The sequence below is a fragment of the Tamandua tetradactyla genome, chromosome 4 (genome assembly GCF_023851605.1).
Source record: "Tamandua tetradactyla isolate mTamTet1 chromosome 4, mTamTet1.pri, whole genome shotgun sequence".
Lineage (NCBI taxonomy): Eukaryota > Metazoa > Chordata > Mammalia > Pilosa > Myrmecophagidae > Tamandua > Tamandua tetradactyla.
Window position 1 is genome coordinate 12,901,495 of NC_135330.1, and position 21,942 is coordinate 12,923,436.

Consider the following 21,942-nt stretch of genomic DNA (forward strand, 5'->3'; position numbering starts at 1 on the left):
GCTGGCGCGGGTGCTGGCACTGCGGCTCTGACGTACCGACCCGCCCCGGCGCGCCCCGCTCTTAACTAGGGCTGAGCTTTGGGGTCGGGATCAGATCCCAGAGAGCCTAAAACGGGCCTCGTGGGTCCAACTGCGGCGGCCCCTCCCGGGTCAGAGTCACGGTTTTCCTCAGACACCCACCTCGGTTGCCACGGTGACCGATGCCCTGTGTCCATCAGGGGCCAAGCCAAACCCTGATGAGGGTTTTGTCTGCAAAGAACCAACCAGAACCAGACGGAACAATTTTCAGGAAAATTGGAAAACAGGAAAGAGTCTGGTTAGACCAGAGAAAGAACTTCCAGCCGGTGAGGATGTGTATGTAATTTCCAAAGGAGGTCATTAAAACATGGGTCTCAGACGTCCACCCAGAGAGGTTACTTACATTAAACTACGAAACCAAAACCTCTGAAAATGGCTCAGGAAGACCTGCCTACCAATCGGCCTCCCAGTTTATTAGTATATACCGTTCTGGAAGGGGTTTCAGGAGTTTTATGATTTCCCCAATTTGGTTTGGCCTCTGTGCCTCTCATCCTGCAGGGGTAAAATTAAACTGACGCCCCACCCCCACCCCAACTTGTCTGCTCCAAACCTCACAAAGGCTTCCCAACCTACCCATCAAATTCTTCTTCCTCCGGTGATTATTTCCTGAAGTCTTGGGTCAAAAAGAAGTGGTGGCTCTGCAATTCTGTGAGCTACTTGCCCTGCTCCCAAACCTCTCTCTAAAGCTTGTTCCAACTTCACTCTGGTGCTTCAAAGCCAATCAACACATCCTGAGACATACGCTGTGCTGAAGGAGGGTTGGTTGCAGACTAGGGGACTCTAGAGCTGTTGACAAGTCTGGGGAGAATGAAGGAAAGGGGAAAGGGTCACCTCCTGCTATTTTTAAAGAACTTACTACAGCAGGCTTCATATCCCTTCCCTAAATTTGCCAGCCCCTATATCCTTTGTCATCTTCAAGAGAACAAAGTTGTGCCTCCAAAGCCCCAGGCCCAACGTTGACTAAGAAGAGGTGGAGAGAGCAGCTACTCTGCAGGGTCAGGCCTGAAGAAAGAAAGCTAATCCTTGCTTAGTTTGGAAGGGAGAGGAGGGGATTTCCGTCCCTGACATCCTTCCTTTCCCAAACTTGGCCTCACAACCTCCTCTTCCCTGCAGCTCAGCAAAAAAAGGAAGACAAAGTACCTAGTCCACTGTAGGTCAGATATTTCCCCCAGAGGAAACTGAGACCCAGAGATGTAAGTGTCTAAACTCAAAGTCAGTGTTCTATTCTCAGCCCAGCCTGCCTCTCTGAAGGCAAGAAAGAGGGGAATAACAGGGTGCAATAGGGGGACTGTCCTTCAGGAATTTCTTGCAAATTACCTCAAAGACAGTAATGCTTATGCTTCAGGCCTCGCATTTGCATGAGTTCCTTTCAAAACCCAGTTAGGGTCCCTATCAGTGTGTCCACTTCACCATGTGTTTTTGTAAATTTGCAAAAGTAAATTGAGTTAGGGATGCATTTATTTGGGAGGTTAGTGTGACATGTTTGTGTGATTCTCCATCACCTGCCTGCTGTCCTGGTGTAGGAACAGCTTCCTGAAGCACTTTCCACCAATCCAATATGCCAACTCACCTGATGTCCAGACGAGAAAGTGCCAACCGTATCCTCAGTGTGAATTTGTGCTACGTTGCCCAACACCGAAAGTGTTTGTGAAGTGGAGGAAGAAACAAGGTTTGGAATGCACAAAGCCAGAAGCCAGTCTGTGAAAAAAAATTATTCTAACCCTCATTCATCTAAAGCTGAAAAAATTCTGTTCTTGTCAATGCCTAGTCAACACTGAAGTTCTCTCAGGTCAAGAAGAGACACGAGACTGCAGCACATATCTAAATACATCATCTTCTCATCAGAGTAAAAGCTGCCTCCAGAGTATGTCACTTGTTGTTGACTACCTCCATTTTTCCAACGGTTACATATTTTTCTTTTGGCATTCCTCTCATAAATGCAGAATTTTATGTACACATAAATTCTTGAATTTTTCTAAGTCCAATGAGATGGTCTTCCCATTATAAAGCTGTTTAAACCTCATGTATTAGTTTTCAGTTGCCGTTGTAACAAATTACCACAAACTTTGTGGTTTAAAACAGCAGAAGTTTATTATCTCTACAGTTCTAGAAGTTCAACAGGGGTCTCATTGGGCTAAAATCAAAGTGTTAGCAGAGCTGGTCCTTTGTGGAGGCTGTAGAGAGAACCCATCCTCCTTGCTTTGTCCAACTTCTGGAGGCCACCCATCTCCCATGGCTTGTGGCCGTATTCCTCCAGCTTCAAAGTCTCTCTACCCTGCTTCCATAAACCTACAGCTGGGAAAGTAGCTCCAATTTTAAGGAACCATGTGATCAGATTGGGCCGACTCAACTAATACAAGATAATCTCTCTATCTCAAGCTCCTTGATTTAATCACATTTACAAAATCTCTTTGCCCTTTAAGGTAAATATTCACAGGTTCTGGTGATTAGAATGTAGACATTTTGGGGAGGCTATTATTCTGCCTATCACCTTGCAGTATAAGAACAATGATACATGAGGACTCCGTAATGTACTTTCAAACCCTAGGAAGAGAAACCAAAACACAACCAAGTTTGAAAAGCCTCTTTGAAGGTTTCGATAAAACACGTGCAATCCAACAGGCTTCTGAATGGACATATTTCAAGAGACCTTCTTTTGTCACTCTTAAATTTATTTTTAAAGAAAATCCAGATCAATGTGTTATGGAAAATTAATGGATTATGAACCAAAAGTGGTAAAGGTGAGTGATAAAATCAGTAGAAATTGGGCGGGCCATGGTGGCTCAGCAGGCAGAGTTCTCACCCGCCATGCTGGAGACCTGGGTTCGATTTCTGGTGCCTGCCCATGAAAAAAAAAAAATCAGTAGAAATTGTTTTGAAATTGAGAAGCAAATCGTAACAAAATTTAAATTATACCAAAAAGTAATTCAATGAAAAAGAATAGATTAATTTTGAATAGAATAAATAGGCACTTGGATTGTTTGATTGTCTGATTAATGGGAAGAAAATAATATGGACATATTGGAAAATATTAAATTTCTTATTGATTTGACATAAATATTAACACTGACAAAGACTGCATAATACTCACAATACTACAACAAAATGAGGACATGTGACAAACTGGCTAATGAGTGTCATCAGTTCAAAGAACATCTAAGATTACTTACTGAACAAGACCCTGAAATTTTATAATTCATAGAAGAAAGAAATTTAATACAGATGTTCCCAAGGTTTGAAAGCAATCATAAAACTTGACATAATTTTACCAATAACAAGCAGCACAGTGAAATATTCTAAGCTATCAATAATAATAATAGAAGTGTTGATCAATCCATGTCAGAAGAAAGCCTGAATTATTTTTCTATTCTTTCAGGAAAGCCTGAATTATTTTCCTGTCCTTTCTATAAAAAATAATATTATAAAATCCCTCCCACGTGAAGAGGCAATGCAAGAATATACAGCCAAAACAGCTAGGGGTACAAAACAATTTTAGAGTTGTTTCAGGCAGTCAGTTCTTACAAATATTATGTTACTCTTCAAGATTTTATTGTTTTTGTTGTCAGCTTTTTTACATTTGTAATATGTTGTGATTTATTATTCTAAACAAATGTTTACTGTGGTAACTAATTTTGTGTTAATAGTTTTGTATTATTCTTCTTAAATGGAGCCTCCAAAATTGTAGACGCTTCAGGCCTCCCAAAACCCATTTCCACCGTGATATGTAGGGAGGAAGGAGGTGACCTTTTCCTTCTTAAACACTTGGCTCAAAAGTGCAGCCCTATTGGGCAGGGCTGGGGTGCCCTAAGTCTCGGCTCCCAGCTCACCCCCACCCTCTCCATTCCTTTCCACCTTCTGCCTTATGCCCTTCCTTTGCTTCCTCTCATTTCTACTTGCTGCACATCTTTGGATTCTTCTTCCTTCTCTACCTTGATCGCCAAGCTCTCATGTCACTCTCCTTTGCTGTGTTCCATTTTCAACCCGTTCTCACTGCTCAGCAAGCCAAGCAACTGCAGGGAAGGTCTCAGAGGCTAAAGATGCCTGATGAAGAGGGCTGGTCTCCGTCCCCTGGCCAGCCCCTGACCCCACCTCTGGCTGCCTGACCCTTCCTTCCAGGTCACTGCTCCCGGAGATGTTTCAGAATAAGCCCTGGCTTGCTGGCCAGGGCCGGGAACCACAGTGGGGAGGAGAGTCCAGGGGTGGCAACTTTGACTCAGTACTAAACAAGCACTTTTAAATGGGAGGAGCTTGGGAGACAAGGCCCAGAGGAGCCATTTGGTTAAAATGAAAAGTCTGGCCGCTCATTTGATCATGTCTCCTGTCTAAGCAGAAAGAGAAAGGAGACCCGTTCCCTGCTTTTCTCTCTCTCTCTCTCTCTCTCTCTCCCCCTCTCCCTCCCTCCCTCTCTCTCTCTCTCTCTCTCTCTCTCTCTCTCTCTCTCTCTCTCTCTCTCTCTCTCTCTCTCTCTCTCTCTCTCTCTCTCTCTCTGTCTCTCTCTGTCTCTCTCTCTCCTTCCCTCCCTCCCTCCCTCCCTCCCTCCCCCCTCTCCCCTCCCTTCCTCCCTCTCTTTCTCTCTCTCTCTACGCCTAGAAGCACAGGAATGGGAGCTGCACAGGACGGCAGCTCGGATGCAGAAGAGGGGTAGAAGGTGGGATGGGGCTGGGGGGAGCAGGGCCACTTTGCTATTTGGAATGGGCAAAAAAGAGTTGGGGTTGCCACATTGCTGCGGCAGAGTTCGGGTTAAGCGCCTGTATCTCCTTGTTAGTGACGGTCTATTTCTCTCACGTTTTCTCAGAACTCCTTCTCTGCGCGCGTCCTGGGGGATACTTCCTGGCAGGGGGCCCCACTGCCTGTGTCCCCATTGCCCGGCACAGCTTCTGCTCCCATGCAGGGGATGATTGACCACCCACGAAGGGAATTACAGGGTGCTTATGTGTTTCTTAATAAAGTACGTCTCCTCTAGGCTTAGTTCATGGATGATAATTCCTTCTAAGAGGGCCTTGGAAGAAGCTCTCCTGGGCCCTCCGTTCCCTGGGCAGCAGGGTGGAAGAAGGAACACGGTGGCTGCTTTTGGACAGACTAGCAGACTCTGACACCTGGCTCAGCGCTTGTAACCGAGAGACTTCCCCCTCGACCTTGTTTCCTCATCTGTAAGATGGGGTAACAGCCTGAAACAGAGGCTGAGGCTCTTTTAAACCAGGCTCGAAAACCAATTTGCACAGTGCCTGTCATTCTCTCCCCTTTTCCTTCTCCCAGAGGCTGGGGGTATGGGGGCAAGCCTTTGTCCTTGGTGTAGTATAAACATGATCAGGAATCAGAGCATAAATCCTTTAACTTGCATGGCTGCCAGAGAGGCTATCTCACTGTTCCCCTGCTTCCTGAAATACTTGAACTCTCGAAACTGCCTTAAATTCTTCCCAAAACTACTTTGTTTAAAACATATATACTTAAATTATTTTGCTCAAACTCGACTGCCTTCTCTCTTTATTGAAGACTCTCTTTCTTTTTGGCATTTTGAGCACTTTTAGACCTCCATGCTATCCAGAGAGTGACAGGCCCCAAATGGGGCAGAGAGGTGGGGGAGGCAGAAAGAGGAAGAGTTGGGGTGGGCAGGCAATGGAGTGGGTGATGAAAGTGGGTGGGACTGGAGGTTGTGGGGTCATCCCTGGGACACCAGATGGGGGGGCAGGAAGGGACGGAAGAAAGGGCACAGGGCAGAAGCCCAAAAGAAATGCACAGCGATGTCATGAGGGCCCACCTCCCCCAGCCCAGGGGAGGAATGGAAGAGGAGATGAATCACTGGAGGGTTGGCCGAGAAGCACCTCAAGCTGGTGGCAGCTTCCGCACCCCCCCCCCACTCCCAGAGGACCTCCGCACCCCTATTCCGAGCCCTCAGAAAAAAACCTAACAAATCTGCAGCCTCCAGCCTTCTTCAGAACCACATGTCCACCCTCCTGCCCAAGTACTTGGGCCAGCCGTAGCCCTGGACACGCCTTCATGCGCCTGGCACCAGCTTCTCCTACGTGACCAGCACGGGCCCTGGACTGGGTGGCGGATGCTGAGATAAGGCCAAGGAGGGGAAAACCGCCAAAGCCAGGAAGTTCCACAGCCTGGTTCCCCTGGCAACGCAGCCACAGTCCCCAAACAGTGCAGGGTGGGGGGTGGGGACAACTCCTGTTCAGTGGCACTTGCTTCCCCAGAGAAGGCTTCAGGCCAGGTCCCTCCCAGACCAAAATTTTCTAGTTGGAGAAACTTCCCACTGAACCTCAGGGCGAAACTGTATCAGAATTATAGGGGAAACCTGTTTAAAATGCAAATTCAAGACACCATCCCCTACCACCTCTACCACCATAGATTCTCAGTGTGTAAGTCTAAAGGTCTAACTGGAATCTGCATTTCTAACAAGCATCCCAGGTGATTCCAATGCTGGTAGTCTGCAAACCTCACTCAGAGGACAGACAAAGGTCCAAGAATTTGGGACTCCATGTGGCAGGGTTGGGGACAGATAGAGCATGGGGACTGGGCACCTCAGATCATTCTGTACCCACTGGAATCCACAGCCAACTCTATCTCCAGAGATCCTTGGGTTTGGATATTTTCTCAACTTCCAGAGAGTGTCCAGGAATCCAAAGACCCAGCTTCTAGTACATGCAGAACCGTTTCAAAACCATGAACTTTGAGTTCTGTCTGTGCCAGGCACTGTTGACAAATGTGGGCCATACAAATAGACAAAGTGTGCTTTCCACTCTCAAGGATCCTGGGTCATTTGGGCAAATCACTTCAAGCCGGTAGGTCTTGGTTCTCTCTTCTCTCTGAAGGATATAATAATGCTAAAGCTTTACCAAGACAATGCAAGGCTCCCTGGAGTTAATAATGGATATGCAAGGGCCAGCAGTGCTGCTCCCTGTGGTTGTGATGGTTTTTATTGTGGAGCTAGAAGTTGGGCATTCTTAGGGGATTTGAAAAGGTCAGAAAGCTTTAGGACAAAAACCCCAGAGAACAGGACCTCAGCCTCTCTGTCAGTTCCTTTCTGAAGTCGCCAGTGCTTCCTCTGCCTTGGAGGGGTGGCTGCTGCGGAGCTGAACTTCCTGAACTTCTTCCCCAGGCCTGACCTCTCCCTTCCTCAGCTGTCACCGTGGCCTCCACCCACAGTCAAACCTCAGCTCACCAGGGCTGCAGGCTGAACCTACCCCAGAGCAGCGAGAGGGTGTGCAGAAAGCTTACGTTTCTGTTGACAAAGTTTATATCCCAGTTCTGCACTAGCTGGGAAGTTCAGCAAGTTACTTCTGGTCTCTGAGCCTCAGTTTCCTTGAGGGAAGATGGAAGAGAATAATATTTTAACTTGATGCCAAGCTTTTTCTCACCTATCTCAGCGAGACTCAGCAATCGCTCAGTTGCTATAAAGACTGCAAAAATTTCAGTCACCAACTAGTACTCAGGTACTAGTCCAGTACCTCAATTCAATTCAATTCTGACTGTTAACCACTCAGAGTTAGGCCTGACTCCACAGGAGAAGAGCAAACCTCTACAGACAGTTCTTCAGCAATCAACTGCAAGTTCAGGATCCCAGGCCACCCACACACACTTCTGATCAGCTGGCTACAAATTTAGGGTTTCCCACCACCCCTATGGATTTGATAATCCACTGGAATAATGCACAGAACTCATTGAAATAACTGTACTAACAACTACTATAAGAAAGGGATATAAATAAGAAGAAGCCAAAAGAATAGAGCATAGGGCGCGGTCTTGGAGGGTCTCAAAGGTAAGCTTCTGTGTCTTCTCCACCTGGAGTCAGAGCTCATCATTCTCCAAGCACAGAAATGTCTTTCTCATTCATGGAAGTTCACTTGAACTTTGAGTGTCCCGAGTTTATCTGGGATTTTATTACATAGGCATGGTGGATGGAATCTCTGCTCACATAGTTGAACTCAATCTCCTGCCCATGTCCCCTATGACATGATGTGGCTCAAAGCCCCAAGCTCCTAGTCTTATGGTTGGTCCTTCTGGTGTGGCCAGCTAGCCACCATGAGGCTGCTGGTGTGGCCGGCCCCATCTGTCCTCTCATCAGCATATGATCCATCAGGCAGGAGCCCTGGCCCACCATGAATAACCAAAGACAGTCCAATCGCTGGGAAAGTCCAGAAGATTTAGAGGTTATCTCCCAGGAGCAAGGACAAAAGTCCAAACTTCGTTTTAAAGGCAAAAGTCATTACTGTACAGTTGCTGAGGCCAGAAGTCTGTCTTCCTTGACCTCTCTCCTCTTCACGTTCCACTTGAGCCTGAACTCCTGGCTGCAGTAGTCTCCTAAAATCTGCCTGCCTGTCTTCCCTCCATCCAAGGCTGTTCTCTATCCTGCATCCTCTAGAAACATTCTAAAACACAACTTGCATCTTCTCATCCCCCTGTTTAAAACCTTTCAGTGGCTCCCCACACTTTCAATGAAATGGCCAAAACTGTTAACTTGACTATGAAGCCGCTTTGATGACCTGGCCCTGACTTTCCTTTTCAATTACGTATCTCAACACCCCACTTCTAATGCCTCTAGACACACATATATTCTACAGTCCAGTCATTCAGCACATTCTTGCCTCCAGCCTATACACACACCGCATCTCCTGCCTTGGATACCCCTGCCTCCTCCTCACCACCACTGTCCTCCCCTTCTGACTTTGCCATCTTCCAGACACCTTCACCGGAGCCCCTCCCCACGAGGCTGGATTCTCACAGCACCTGGACTCCCCTTGTTTTGCCACATGCCACATTGTGTTAGAAATACCTCTTTGCTTATCCAGCTCCTCCCAGAAGGACAGGAACCATATTCGTCTTTCTAACTGCTGTTTCCCCCAGCATCCAGGCAATGCCCTGAATAGATGCTCAAAAAATATCTTTTGAAATAATGAAAGGACAAATACAAAGTATAGGTAAAGCACCTAGCATGGTAACTAGTAGAAAAATGGCAGTACCAACATCATCATTATGATTCAGTCCCACACTAAACTATACTTCTCTAATGGAAAAACAGTTCAAAATGCAAGTCTTGCCAACAGTGATGGGAAACGGGGCACAGCCCCAGTACCTGAGAAGGTGTTTGTAAGACCCCTCCCCCCGTGAGGCTGATCTGCCCTGAGTCCCACCCAGTCCCAGGCCCTCATCCTGACTCAGGCCTCTTTACCAGCCCCCACCCCACAGGGCCAGTGAGGGCTCCTTTCTCTTGGGCAGGGCAGGGAGAGGATCCGTGGGACACATTAACTTCCCTGATACCACTACCGGCCACCACCCAGGGAGTCATCCAGGGCTCGGGGAGGTTTGGGAGTGAGGCACCCACAGAACCGTGTTTGAATTTCTGCAGAGGCACTTATCCTTGGCTCCCTGAGTTATCGTGACTCCCATCAATGTGTTCTCTCTCCTACAGGACTAGCAATCTGAGCAAAGAGATCGTGTACTAGTCATCTTCACATCCCCCCTAGGCTTGACACAGAGTAGGACCTCAATGATTGTTGAATGAATGAACACGGGAATGAAAAAAAAATGGGTGTGTGCATGAGCCCGCCCAGGCAGAGCTGTCCTTTTCCCACCTCCAGATGATGAGATGCCCCGTTTTATTGAAGACATTATTCCTTCTGAAGAAGAATGTTTTCCCCTGTCTTACCTAAATTTCTCTAGTTGCCACTACGGCACAATTTCTTCCAATCTACTTCCCTGGCCACTGGGAAGAAAACCATTTCTTTGCAAAGAGACAGTTACTAATTTCCCTTTTAGCCTTCTCTTCAACAGAGTTAATCCCAGGCCCTTTACTGTTCTCTCCCTGGGGCCTGATCTTCCAACCCTTTCCCTGTTCCACTGCCCCTTGGGCCTTTTGCCAAGCTCTCAAGGTTTCCCTCAGTAGAGGCAGGAGTGGGACATATTGTTCTCCACAGAGCCAGGTACAAACACACAGAGGCTTATGCTTACGCCCAGGCACACAGGACCCACACTTCCTTCGTGCCTCTTTGCCCACAGTCCCCAGTGCTTGGTAATCAAATAGGCAAGCCTACACACACAGTCGCAGATCCATCTCTTCCCTCCCTCCACCCCCAGAACAGATCCTCCGGAGTTCTCACACACCTGAATGCACACTCACACGCATCTGGATGCTTTTCACCAGAAGGCGAACCCAACTCAGAGGAGCCTCTGAAACCGTCTTCCTGCTACACCGCCTCCTCTGCCCGCCCCCCCCCCCCCAACGTCTCCCTGCCCCAGCTCGCCTCTGCATTGGCCACCAAAGGCCAAGCCTCCTTACTCTCCACCTCCGCAGTGATTTTCCACTTCAAGGCTGAGGACAAGGAGTGAATTGAAGACAAGCAGTTCAGACAATGCACTGAAATTAGTCCCTCCCTCTTCTACCTGCCCTCCTCCTATTCTTTTTTCCCAAATCGCCCGTGCACCCTCCATTTGCCCCGAGTACACACACCACCTTCATCCTTTCTGACTTTCATCCCTCTGGCTAAAGGGAGCAGAGCGTCTCAGGTCTTGACCTTCTGGAAAGGAACAATAAGGAAGCATTGGAAGCTGACAAATGAGCTGGGTTCCATCTCAGAGCCAGTGACAGGCTGGGTTGCTGGGATCCTGGGCCGAGTGGAAACCTTGTTTCCAAGCCAGAGAACTGAGAAGCATGAAAATAGTGTGATATCCATTCATTCATTCATTCATTCAACAAATATTTACCTGACACCACATGCCGGATACCTTTCTCCAGGTGCAAAACCAACAAAAATCCTCCCCTTGTATAATGTACATTATATGGGTGGAAGCAAAATAACTAAGTAAAGTATATTGTGTGCATAGCTGGCGATAACACAAAGCAGGGAAGGAGGATGGGGTGTAGGCTGGAGGGGGGCAGGCTGGTCAAGACAAGCTTTGCTATGAAGGTGACATTTGAATACAGATCCCAAGGAGATTTGAATAAAGATCTCCGCCATGTGGAGATCTAGAAGGAGGATGACCCAGGGATCAGCAACGGTCCTGCAAGTACAGTGTGTTATGAAACACCCGTGCAGAGGCCATGGAGAATGAGGGCGGGATGTGTCATTCTTTTTCCTGACCCCAGGGCTGGAACCCACAAGAGATAAGGCCAAGGTGGGGAAAACTGCCAAAAAAGCCAGGAGAGAGCAGCGAGGCCAAACTTGGGATGAATTGCTACTTCAGATGGGACAAAATGCTAAAAAGTCAACAACAACAACAAAACGAAACCAAATTTCGAGGTGTCAGTAGAAGCCAGTTCCATGGAAAGGAGCTGAACCTGCAGTGCCATGGATTAAGGAGAGACCTCAAGATTCCCAAAGGAGCTTCCTGGTCAGTGGCACTTACACCCACAAGGCAGGCCAGCCCCACAGCTGAGGTAGGTATTTGGCTTAAAGTTATTCCAGAGATTGAAGGACAGGGTCCGTCAGGCCATCTGTGGGCAGTGGTGAAAGCTCACGGTGCCCCCGGGTATTCTCTGTCTTATCACTCTCCCAGCTCAGTGTTCATATAAACTGCCACTTTTCTCCCCCACCCTTCCACTTCTTGAGCACTTACTCTGTGCTAGGCCCTATGCAAAGTGCTTTCCACATACAGCTTCATGAAATCCTCATAGCAACCCAGTGAGGTAGGGATTGATTATTATCTCCAGTTTACCAAGGAGGGAACTGGCCCAATCTCTCTCCTCCAATCCCTCTCCAGCTCCACTTCTTGCAGAGCCTGAAACAGGATGGGCTCTCCACGCTTGCAGATCAAATCCCTGCTGCTCCACTTACTTGCTATGGCCTTAGGCACGTTACTTGTCCCTTCTGCGACCCATGTCTCCATCTGAGGACAAATTTGGGGAAAAAGCAAAAACAGGAATATCCACCCCATGGGTGAGCCTCACCCCTATTGTGAGAACTTTTTCTCCACCTTGGTAAACTGTAGCACACTGTGTGTCTCAGGAAGTTCTGTGGCGTGTGACTATTAATAGTTAAATTAGGGGAGCTTGCAAAGGGTTTTTTTTTTTGCATAAATATCAGCGAATTCCATGCTTTCTCTGCAATGACATCATTCTCAGGCACTTGCATTCCACAAAGCCTTCCTGAATGGCAGATAAAGGGGTCGACTGATAGCTAATCTCTTGGGAATTCGCACATAAACTGCGGCCTATCTTACCTGTGCCACAGCCCATGGGAGTACAGCAAGCAAGCAAATCCCATCTCTTTCGTGGTATTGGGATAAGCCTGAGAGCCACTAAGCTGTGGGCTCATGGGAAGCACTGGCATGGGGTCTGGCACCTAGCAGGCTCCTTGGTAGAGGACTAAGGAAGAGCATATGTGGGGACAAGGAGAATGAAAACCCTCTGGTCATAAGCCACTGCATGATTTGTCACCCTCAGCCACAGTACTGTGGTTTTCCCCTCCTAGAGTAGAAACAGGGAGAGGGACGTTAGAGGACAGGCCCCTGAGGCTAATGGGAGTGAGAGCTGCTATGGGAGGCTGACCCAGGGTCCTCAGGTTCTCCTTGGGAAGGCGCAGGTTTGGGATAAAAGTGAAACCTGGGGGTTGGAAACCATGGGTGGGACATTCACATCTGGGCCAGGGCTGAGGACAACCTAATTCCATAATGATTATCCTGATCTGAGGTCATCCATCCAGAAGGGAAGCTCTGTTCCTAGGCGCTTCCTGCATGCAGCCTCTCAGATGCCTGGAATTAATCAACAAGCCTCCAGCCACTGCCACCAACTCACTCCTGCTCATCTCCCGGCTTCCCAGCTCCTCCTCACCACAGCAATCCCCGACCCCAGGCCCTCAAGCTGGCCCAACCAACGGAGGTCACCTCGCCCCAAGGCTGCCTGAGGAGCCTCCCACTTGGAGGCAGCAAGGTCGGGACTCCTGTGTGTCCACAGCCAACCCCAGCTGGGCGAACTCTCTGTGGACGCTGCCAACACCTCAAGGCCCCAGCACAAGGGCAGCTGTCTCTTCTCCACCCAACCACCCTCACCTAAACCAAATGAGAAACACAGTGGGGGAGGAAATCTAAGACAGGGGTTCAGACTGCAATCTTGCATCCCAAGGCCCTCTTCCCCTGTACCGTTCATTGCATTTTCACAGCATTCCTCTCCCTTCTCCACCATGGGCACAGTAGCTCCAGACACAGCCAAAGTCCATCCAAAAAAAAACGACTGGAATTTTTTATTTAAATCAGCAAAACTCACATTCCTCAAGCCCCAAACCCTGGAGGGCAGCCCTCCCTCCTCTGTCCCCTCATCCCGCCCCCCTCCCTTAGCCACAGCAAGGGGAATGGAAAATGAGAAGCCAAGGGGGCCTCCACTGGGGAGGGCTGCCCCCGATGTGTGGTGAGCGCAGTCCAGCTGTGGCTGGGGTGGCAGCTGCCACAGGCCCCTCCCTATAAATTAGGTCCTTGCAGCCACAGCTGTGGGGGAGGTGGAAGGAAGGCCATTTGGCATCAGAAGTCCAGAAGGCAAGGAATGGATTGAGGGCACACAGCCCTGGGAATAGAGGCTGGAGAGAAAGAAAAAAGGAATTGGGCAAGGGATGAGGCCCCCAAAATTTGGTCCTAGGGAAAAAGAAGAGGCCAGTTGGTCCAGTTTGGGTGGGTTTGGAGAAGGGAATGTATTAATAAGCATGGGGGAGAAGCTGCCATTGGGCACCCCCAGAGATGATAGGATGGGCCAGGCCCCCACCCTGACAGAGAGGAGCTTGAGAACTCCGGCGAGTGTCAGGGAATGTGACTGCTAAAATACACAAACACACACACATATATATATATTAACCATTCACGGGCGGGCAGGGGCAGGGTGGGGGCAGCATCAGAGGATCTGGCGTGGCATCCCGTAGCCGGTCATGCCTGCTTGAGACGCCCCGCGGTTGGTGCCCATCTGTAACCCAATCACGTTCTTGCCCTCTTGCAGCTGGTTGTCAGAGAAGTTCCGGGGGTTCTCCTTGGATTTCCTGGGTGGGAAGGGAGTGCTTGTTAGGAGGAGATCAGAGGCTGCTCCCATAAATCACTTCCCTGAGCACCAGCTTCACCATGGGCTCAAGCGCTGGCTCCCCCTCTGCCCCCGAGAGAGCCCTTAAGCTCTCCAAAGCCAGTTCCTCATCTCTCAGACGGGACAATCACTTGCCATCCCAGAGGGAGCTGTGAGGATTTAGGGAGATGACAAGTGTCAAAGTGTTTTGTAAAGGGCCAGCTGCTAGAGAAACATCGGCTGGGACAGGAAGGGGCAGGGAGGCTGTGCCTGTCTGAGTGCTGCAGCTGCCCCAGCAATACTTACTTAGGAAACCAGTTGGGATCCCCAGAGAAGAGCCCATCGTCCCGGGCTACCGCCAGCCCACCCAGATTCATCAGTGTCCGCTGTACACAAGCCATGTTCTTCCCTGGGAAGGAGAAGAGGACGTGTTGATCTTGACAGGATTAGGGCCCTTAGATGCCAGAGTTCTACCTCCATCGCTAAGCCAGCCAGCAACCCTGGCCTCCTAGTTCTTTTTACACTTCCTCCCCATATCCTTTCTCTACCCTAAACCCCAACATGGCCAACTTCCCCATAAAACACACGCATATAGCCCTCTTTGTCCTCAAGGAAAACCTGTCCCTTCTCCCTGGTCCAAATGGCCCAGCCCAGTCTCTGGTCTCCCAGAGAACAGCTCCCGAGGCCCTGGCCCACCTTCCCAGAGGTCCACAGTCTGGAAGATGTCGGTAGTGTTAATGCCGTAGCGCTCAGCTGCTTGCAGGAACTGAGAGATCTGCTCCATCTGCTTGAAGGCCATAGTGGAGGATTGGATCTTCTTGACAGGGGCCTGACCCTCAGGATACAGTCCGTTAATAAGCTCACACAGCACCTGAGTGAAGAACAGAGGGTTTGCAGAGACTGAGGACATGCCTACTGCCCCCATGCACTAGAGGCAGGGGACCAGAGAGGTTTTTCTTCTACCTGAAGGCTGCTCAGACTCCAGCATTTGGAAGAAGCCCCAAGGGTCCTTCTTGCCCAGTCCCCTGCCTCTAAGCCCAGTATGAAAAGCCACTGTTTAGTCTTTCCTGGCTCTTCCAGTATTTCTCTGACTCTCCCACGATTCTTTCTTAAGAGATATTCTTCCCTAGTGTCACCTAGGACCTTCCTGCTGCAGGGAAAGTACAGTTACGCTCACCCTTCACTTGGTGGAGAGAGAAGAAAGTGTGGATTCTCTGCATGATAAAGATTTCAGGTTTAGGAAGAAGTTGGGATGGGTGCCCTCAGTCTTCAGACCTAGCCCTGTTCCCCCAGCACTGGCAAGACTGAGGTGGGCCGAGCTCTCACCGTGCCATCCTTGAGCCAGTTCTGGAAGTTCTCACGCCCAGGCTGGGGCCGGCCCACGTCCTTGCGGCACTGGGTGGTGATCCACTGGATCAGGATCTGCTCCAGGTCCATATCATACTGTTTCTCGATCTTCTGCTGCACCTCCCGACTGAGACCATAGGCAGGTCCCCTGTTGGCCATGCTGCAGGGTGGTGGGTAGCTGAGGAGAAGACACACCAGGCCTGCAGTCAGCACTCTGCTGCCCCTAGGACAGGGTATTCTGCCTGCAGTGACACACACCATCTACCCCAGGGTGGGCCGCAAAGGTGAGGTCAGAGCTGCTGCCAAGTGAGAGAGATCTTTGCCTTGACCCTGGCTATGGGCCAGAACAGCACTGCTCAGAAGCCTGGGTGGTATCGTGGAGCCATGCAGACTGTCTCTGGAGACCCGCATCCCAATGAAAAGCTGTCTGTTTATTATATTGAGGTTCCCTAGTAGATTTTATTTGAACATATGCTTCTACTACTAGAAAGAAATATAAAATGAAGTATAAAACCTACTTGAGTAGAATAAGGGGTCAATGAGTCCAAGACTGGGAGTTCAACCCCATTTGGCTGCTCAGGTTTAATAAAGGCAAACTGCTCATTCTAACCCTAACCCTGATCTTTGTAGCCCTAGAAGGAGAATTATTCAGGAAGAGGAGGAAGAAAATGGAGCAGCTTGGGAAACCTGTGCTAGGAGCTGGAGGGTTGGATGGATCTACCCTCAATCAACCACTAGCTTTTAATTGAGCATTTACTATTCATACTAAGGATGGTAGAAAAGACACAAATCCTTCATCCTAAAGTTGCCCACAGTGCATCACGGAGACAAAGTTTAGTACAAAAGAATAAAGACTGTACACAATGAATGCAGTTCAGACCACGTGCTGCAGGGATTCAGATAAGAATATCTGAATATTAGATAAGAATCTAAGAATATCTGCAAGTTAGTCTGGGAGGGCTTCCTGAAAGAGGTAGGTCCGAGGAGGCCCTTAAATGATTTCAGCAGACAAAAGGAACTTCCCATGAGAAACAAGGTAGTAAAAGTGAATTTTATTTCCCTTTAAGAGCTATGGTAGGTACAACCACAGGTGCCTAAAGGTGGCCATGGCCTCATTCCCAGAACCTGTGAATATGTTACCTTACATGGCAAAAGGGACTTTGCAAATGTAATTAGGTTAAGGGTCTTGAGATGGGGCGAGTACTCTGGGTCATCCAGGTGGGCTCAATGTAATCACAAAGGTTCTTATAAGCTTTAGACGGAGGCAGGAAAGTCAAGAGTCAGAGAAGATGTGACGATGGAAACAGATGTGGAGCCATGAGCCAAGCAATGCATGCTCTCTAGAAGCTGGAAAAGGCAAGACAATGGGTTCTTCCTCGAGCCTCCAGAAGGAATGCAGCCGTGCCTGATTTTAGCTTAGTGAGACCCCTGCTCGACGTCTGACCTCTAGAACTTGTGTACTCTTAAGCCACTGAGTTTATTGCTATTGCCAACAGCAATAGAAGCCTTGGGTAGTGTTCTCAGGGAAACCGTGGAAAACAGGGAAGGATGGGGAAATACACAGGAAGGTTTCTTTAACTTAATTTGAGGACTTTGGTTAGTGAGACCTAGGTGGTTTCCTGACCACTGGCCTGAGCTCACTGCAGGCAGCCTGTCCCCACCCACCCCCTCACCACAGGTCCCATGCCTAAGGCAGGACCCATGCCTAAGGCCTGTCCAGTGAGTGCGGGGAGTACTGCTGATGCCCGGGGGGAGCCCAAACCAGAGAAGGGAACACAGTCCCATTTCCTGCCCTAACCCCTCCCCGGATGGGCTCTTCCTCCTGCTCTGACATAGGGCCAGCCCTCACAAAAGAGGATCTCCAAGGACAGGCACCTGTTCAAGAAGAGGAAAAGGAGCCAGCCCTTCGCCCACACCTGGCCTGGCCCGACCGGATTTGAGAGATGAAGTCACTCTGGCTGGGCCCTCCAAAGCGCCCCAGGTTAAATAACCCCACCACCCTCTCCACGGGCCTTGGGGCTCTACTCCTATACAAGAAGCCAGTGGACAGGAGCAGCATCTGTGGACACTCACACCTCCCAGCCCCAAAGCCCCAGGCAGGCCTTTAATGGGGGCGGGGGGTGTCTCAGGCCAATCCCCTCCCCCATCCTCCAGCATAGCTGCTCCTTCCGACTCCACCAAGCTGCACGTTTCCAGCACAGATCCTCCCCATAAATCAGTTATTTTTAAACTACATTAAGAGTAACCCACCCCCCACTTCCCCCAGGGCTGAAAGCAGGGCCAGATAAATGTTGGTTTGCGCCCTGACCACCCGCTAGGGGAGGGCAGGGGAGTGAGTGGCCAGGCCCGAGGAGAAAGGGAGGGAAGCTTCCCTCCCATGCCCAGCCCAGCTCCCACGGCTCAGCACACTCCCCCTCAGCCAGCAACCCACCCCAGCCCCCGCAGTCTATATAAACCTCTAAGCTTTGATGCAGAAGGAGACATCTGGAAGACTGGGCAGGAAGAGGAGGGGGCTAGGGCTGCTGCCACCATAAGTACCCCCTTTCCCAGCCCAAGTTTCCAGACCTCTCTTCTAGGAGCAGTTTCACTGGGGTCACCTGGGCCTCAGGGATGTGTCCCTAAGGGGCCAAGCGGCCTCAAGCTCGGGAATCACTATGACACAGGGAATGAAATGACAGGAGAATAATTAACCTGGACACGAGGGTTAGTAGAAGAGAGCACAGCCAACAACCAGACCCTTCCCATGTCCCCCCAGAGAGAAGGCAGACCCAGCCTCCGACACCCACCTCTGAGCACACGGCAGAGGGTGGACGCTGCGGGCCCCTCCCCCAGTCCAGAACCTTGTCACAGAGGGCAGGGCCCCGGCCTCCAGCTGCAGTGTCTCTGCTCCACTCTGGGGCCATTAGCCTGTAGCCCCCGCCCCGAGGTGCGGGAGCCACAGGGTTGGGCTCTGGGGAGGGGCGGCCCCAGGAGGGCTGAGCCTGGCCAGCAGCTGTTCCTCCTCCCCACCCCCAAGAACCAGCCAGAGCTGATGGGCTGCGGCTGCTAGAGTTGGAAAGCGCCCACCCTAGAGACGCCCCTGTTTTCCTTTGAAGGGAGGGAAAACAGCAAGTTGCCTACCAGGACGGGGAGAAGCCATATGCCCAGCTGGAAGGCAGGCGTGGGAGATGCCCTGAGCTGGGGATCCCAGGGGAAGAGAACAGCTGGACAACTTGGGAGGTGGGTTGGCAGTGCTGTAATCTAAGCCCTAGAGCTGACCACAGCCGTAAGAACAACACTCGCCCCCACCCACAGGTTCACAACGGTGGGCAAAGGGGGAGGAGCTGCAAGGGGCACTTTTAGCCCTCAGCCCCACCCAGAGTCTGGGCTGGAAGTTTACCTCACCCCACCCAACAGCGATGCCAAAGGAAAGGCAGACAAAAGGCGGGGGGAACACTTGAGGACTCCTAGCTCGGGAATTTAATTGGGGAGGCAAAGGGACTATCCATGCTCTGTGGAGATGTGACACAGGAGAACTTCCCAACCCAGATTTGGGGTTGGGCTATTCTGAAAGGGCGTGACGGGGGTACCTGCCCACAAACTGCAGCACCATAGAAGAGGCAGAAGCAAAACTGCTGGGAGACCTATCAAGAGTCCCCTCACCATCAAAAGTCGTGAGCAGAAGAGAAAGTTGAGGCTAAACAAACAGGAAGCCACACGGTTTGAGCGGGAGGAGGGACTGAGGTGGGGGCCGTTGCCATGACTTCTGTGTACCAAACACAGGAACGGGGGCAGGGTGGGGGCCCCAGGCAGAAACACCCACTCAATGCAGATAGAGTGATGAGAAGGCTCTGAGTGCTGGGGACAGAGGCGGGTCCTTGGGTATAGGGCCAGGTGCAAGGGATTTCTCAAGGAGGCGGTTAAGGAAGGTATATGGAGAGCACTGAGGTAGAAGGGAAGTTTCAACTTGGGGGGGCAGAGAAGCAGACACAGAGAAGTTGTATGGAAAAAGAGAAAAGGCTCTGGGAATGTAAAAAGTGTTCTGAGCTAGAGAGCCCAGTACCTGAAAATTCTGGAAGGAGGTGAGATGGAGGGAAGGAAGGATTAGAGGCATCGAGGCGCTGTAGTGAGTGGGGTGAGTTTGCTGTTAGACAAAGAAGTTTGTTGGTTCTGGGATGGTGAGGCTCTGCTGGCCCCTCCCTGAAGTTTTAGATCTTCCTGGTGGAGCAGGAGGGAGAAACGGGAAGGGGGTTGGAGGTGGGGAGCTGTCTGGTGCTCTGGAGCCCAGACGGAACTGGGGCAGCACCGTCCATGCCGCAGGTTTCCTCCCTCACCCAGTCCGCCTGCACCCGCACTTGGCTTCCTTCTGCCGCACAGGTACCAGGTCACCCCAGAACTTCCTTAGTACCAGCTCAAAGACGCCTGCAGGGGGCTGGGGGCGGGGGCAAGGCGGCCATTCGCTTCCGGCCCTGCTCGGCCGTCCCCATGGAAGCCCCGCCACCGCCGCCACACCCTGACCGTTACTGTGGGATGAGTCACCCTTCGCCCGCCCGCCGCTGGGGTGACGTAGTGGTCTGGGCAGCCCGCCCGCCCGCGGCCACCGCCGGCTTTCCCAGCAGCGGGGGGCACGGGGGGGATGGGGCAGCAGGGCTCGGGCGGGGCAGGAGAGCCTAGAAGGCAACTCCCCGCCTCCCGCACGCGGGGCATCCCGGGCGCCGTCAGGGTGACGGCCCCCCAGACGCCCGAGTTCGGGGGACTCTCCCAAGGAGCGATCGAATCCTCGACTCTCAGCCCGAACAGGGGAAAGCGGGGCCGCCGAGGGACCGGCACACGAGCCCCCCTGCCCCAGCCCCGGTCCATGACCCCGGGTCCCCAGAAAAGCGACCTGGCAGGAAAAGGAGCGTGCAGCGCGGCTTGGGCGACGCAGGCAGGGGGCAGGCAATGCCCACACGTGCTTCTGCAACCGTGAAGAGTCGCGCGGGTCTCACGGAGCGGGACCAGGACTCGCAGCCGGGCGGGGCAATCGCCGTGGCTCGCAACCCGCCCGCTCACCCCCGCCGCCCTCCTTTCCTCCCCCTGCGAGGGCCGGCCTGGGGCGGGCGGGTGCGGCTCCGGACCCACGCTCCGTCGGCACCTGACGGACGCTCCGTCTGCGCCCTGGCAAGCCTGGCCTTACCTCATGGCCCAACAGTGTCGGGCCAGGGCCGGGGACAGGTGCGGACAGCGTGGGGCGGGGCAGCACAGTCCTGGAACCCCCGTCCGGCCCCAGCCCTCGATCCCTAAATGCTCCGGGCAGATCCCGAGCGCGGGCTTCTTGCTCTCTGCAGACCCGCGTACCTACCGCCCCAGCCCTCGCCCCGACGGCCGCCCGGGCCCTTCCCTCCTGCTCACCTCCAAGCGGGCTGGACGGCGGAGCTCTCCCGGCAGGGGTTGCAGCGCGAGTGGGGCGCCGCGGCCCGGCGGGGGGTTTTCAGGAGGCTTCCGCCTCAGACGGGGCGGGCCAGGGGCGGGGCAAGGGCCGAGAGGGTTTAAAGGCGCCGCAGCGCGGAGGCGGAAGGGAATGTTTTAAGTGATAGAGGCGGTGGGCGAGGGGTTGGGTTAGAGAGCCCGGGGCGTCTGGGGTCTCTACGCACAGTTGCAGAGGTCTCCATCCGTGAGTACCTCAACCTCTCACCCACGAGAGCCCATAGACTTGCGGCCATTGGTAACTTCCTGCCAGGCTAGCTCAAGACTCTGGCGTGTTTATGTGGGAAGAAACCTCCTGGTTTAAAAAGGCTGGCGAGGCAAATGGAGGCACAAGAAGATACCACCACCACCACCCACCAACTGACGAGGGTGTGATAGGCCCGGAGCTTGCAGGCCGGGACAGCACCTCCACGCGTTCCTGCTGGCCACCATCTTCAAGCCTGGGCAGGAACCCACGGTGAGGTAACCCTGCCCGCAGCCCAAGGGGGCGTGGTCAACGTTGTGACCCAGGTTTCAGATTTGACTCCTTCCCCCACTTTTCATCTCCTCCTCAGTGATCTGCTTAAGTCCGGGGAGGGATGAGAAGAGGCGGCCTCAGTGGAGCAGGCTGGCAGGAATTCTGAGGCCCCTAAGGGTGGAGGGCAAGCAGCGTTCAAGGGTTGGAGAGGCTCCCTGGGCTGAGGTCCCACCAGTAGAGTGTCCTCTCTACATATGGTGCATCTAGTCCCCTGTTTAGTTGAGTCTTCAAGGACATCAACTAGTCCCCACCCCACCATCTTTTTGTCCCCTCCCCCCAACCCTAATCAGCCTGTATTCCAGTAGCACCAAGTAATTCCTTGGTGGGACAAGCGTTTTAATTCTGTCCCTCTGCCTGGAGTGCTCTTTCTCTTTTTTGACGGGCTTATGGCCGATCCGGCTGCTTACCAGCTGTGTGACTTTGGGGCAAATTACTAAAGCACTCTGTGCTTGTTTCCTAGTCCATAAAATAGAGCTGATGGTAGTTACCTGCATCATAAAATTCTGGAGGGGAGTAAATGAAATGACATGCAAAGAATTTAAAGCAGCACCTGACACATAGTGAGTTCTCAAATGTT

General features: G+C 51.7%; 2 protein-coding genes across 4 annotated transcripts in view; both read right to left on the minus strand.

Moving 5' to 3' along the window:
* CFAP45 (cilia and flagella associated protein 45) overlaps positions 1 to 10,287 on the minus strand; it is a 35,087-nt gene extending 24,800 nt beyond the window's left edge. Inside the window, exon 1 of the mRNA XM_077156597.1 lies at positions 10,186 to 10,287. The gene's annotated coding sequence lies outside the window, so the exon portion shown is untranslated. The remainder of the gene's footprint in view (positions 1 to 10,185) is intronic.
* A 2,943-nt stretch (positions 10,288 to 13,230) lies between these two features.
* Positions 13,231 to 20,906, minus strand: TAGLN2 (transgelin 2). 3 transcript variants are annotated; one of them, XM_077156602.1, is made up of 5 exons: positions 20,774 to 20,906; positions 15,383 to 15,581; positions 14,753 to 14,927; positions 14,363 to 14,465; positions 13,231 to 14,039 (listed from the first exon to the last, which is right to left on the minus strand). In XM_077156602.1, exons 2-5 carry the CDS (start codon positions 15,560 to 15,562, stop codon positions 13,898 to 13,900), a joined length of 600 nt encoding a protein of 199 aa, XP_077012717.1. In that variant the 5' UTR covers positions 15,563 to 15,581; positions 20,774 to 20,906; the 3' UTR covers positions 13,231 to 13,897. The 3 variants fall into 3 exon arrangements, with proteins under 3 accessions (XP_077012717.1, XP_077012718.1, XP_077012719.1); XM_077156603.1 differs by lacking the exon at positions 20,774 to 20,906 and adding an exon at positions 20,268 to 20,398; XM_077156604.1 differs by lacking the exon at positions 20,774 to 20,906 and adding an exon at positions 18,190 to 18,309.
* Between the last annotated feature and the right edge of the window lie 1,036 nt (positions 20,907 to 21,942).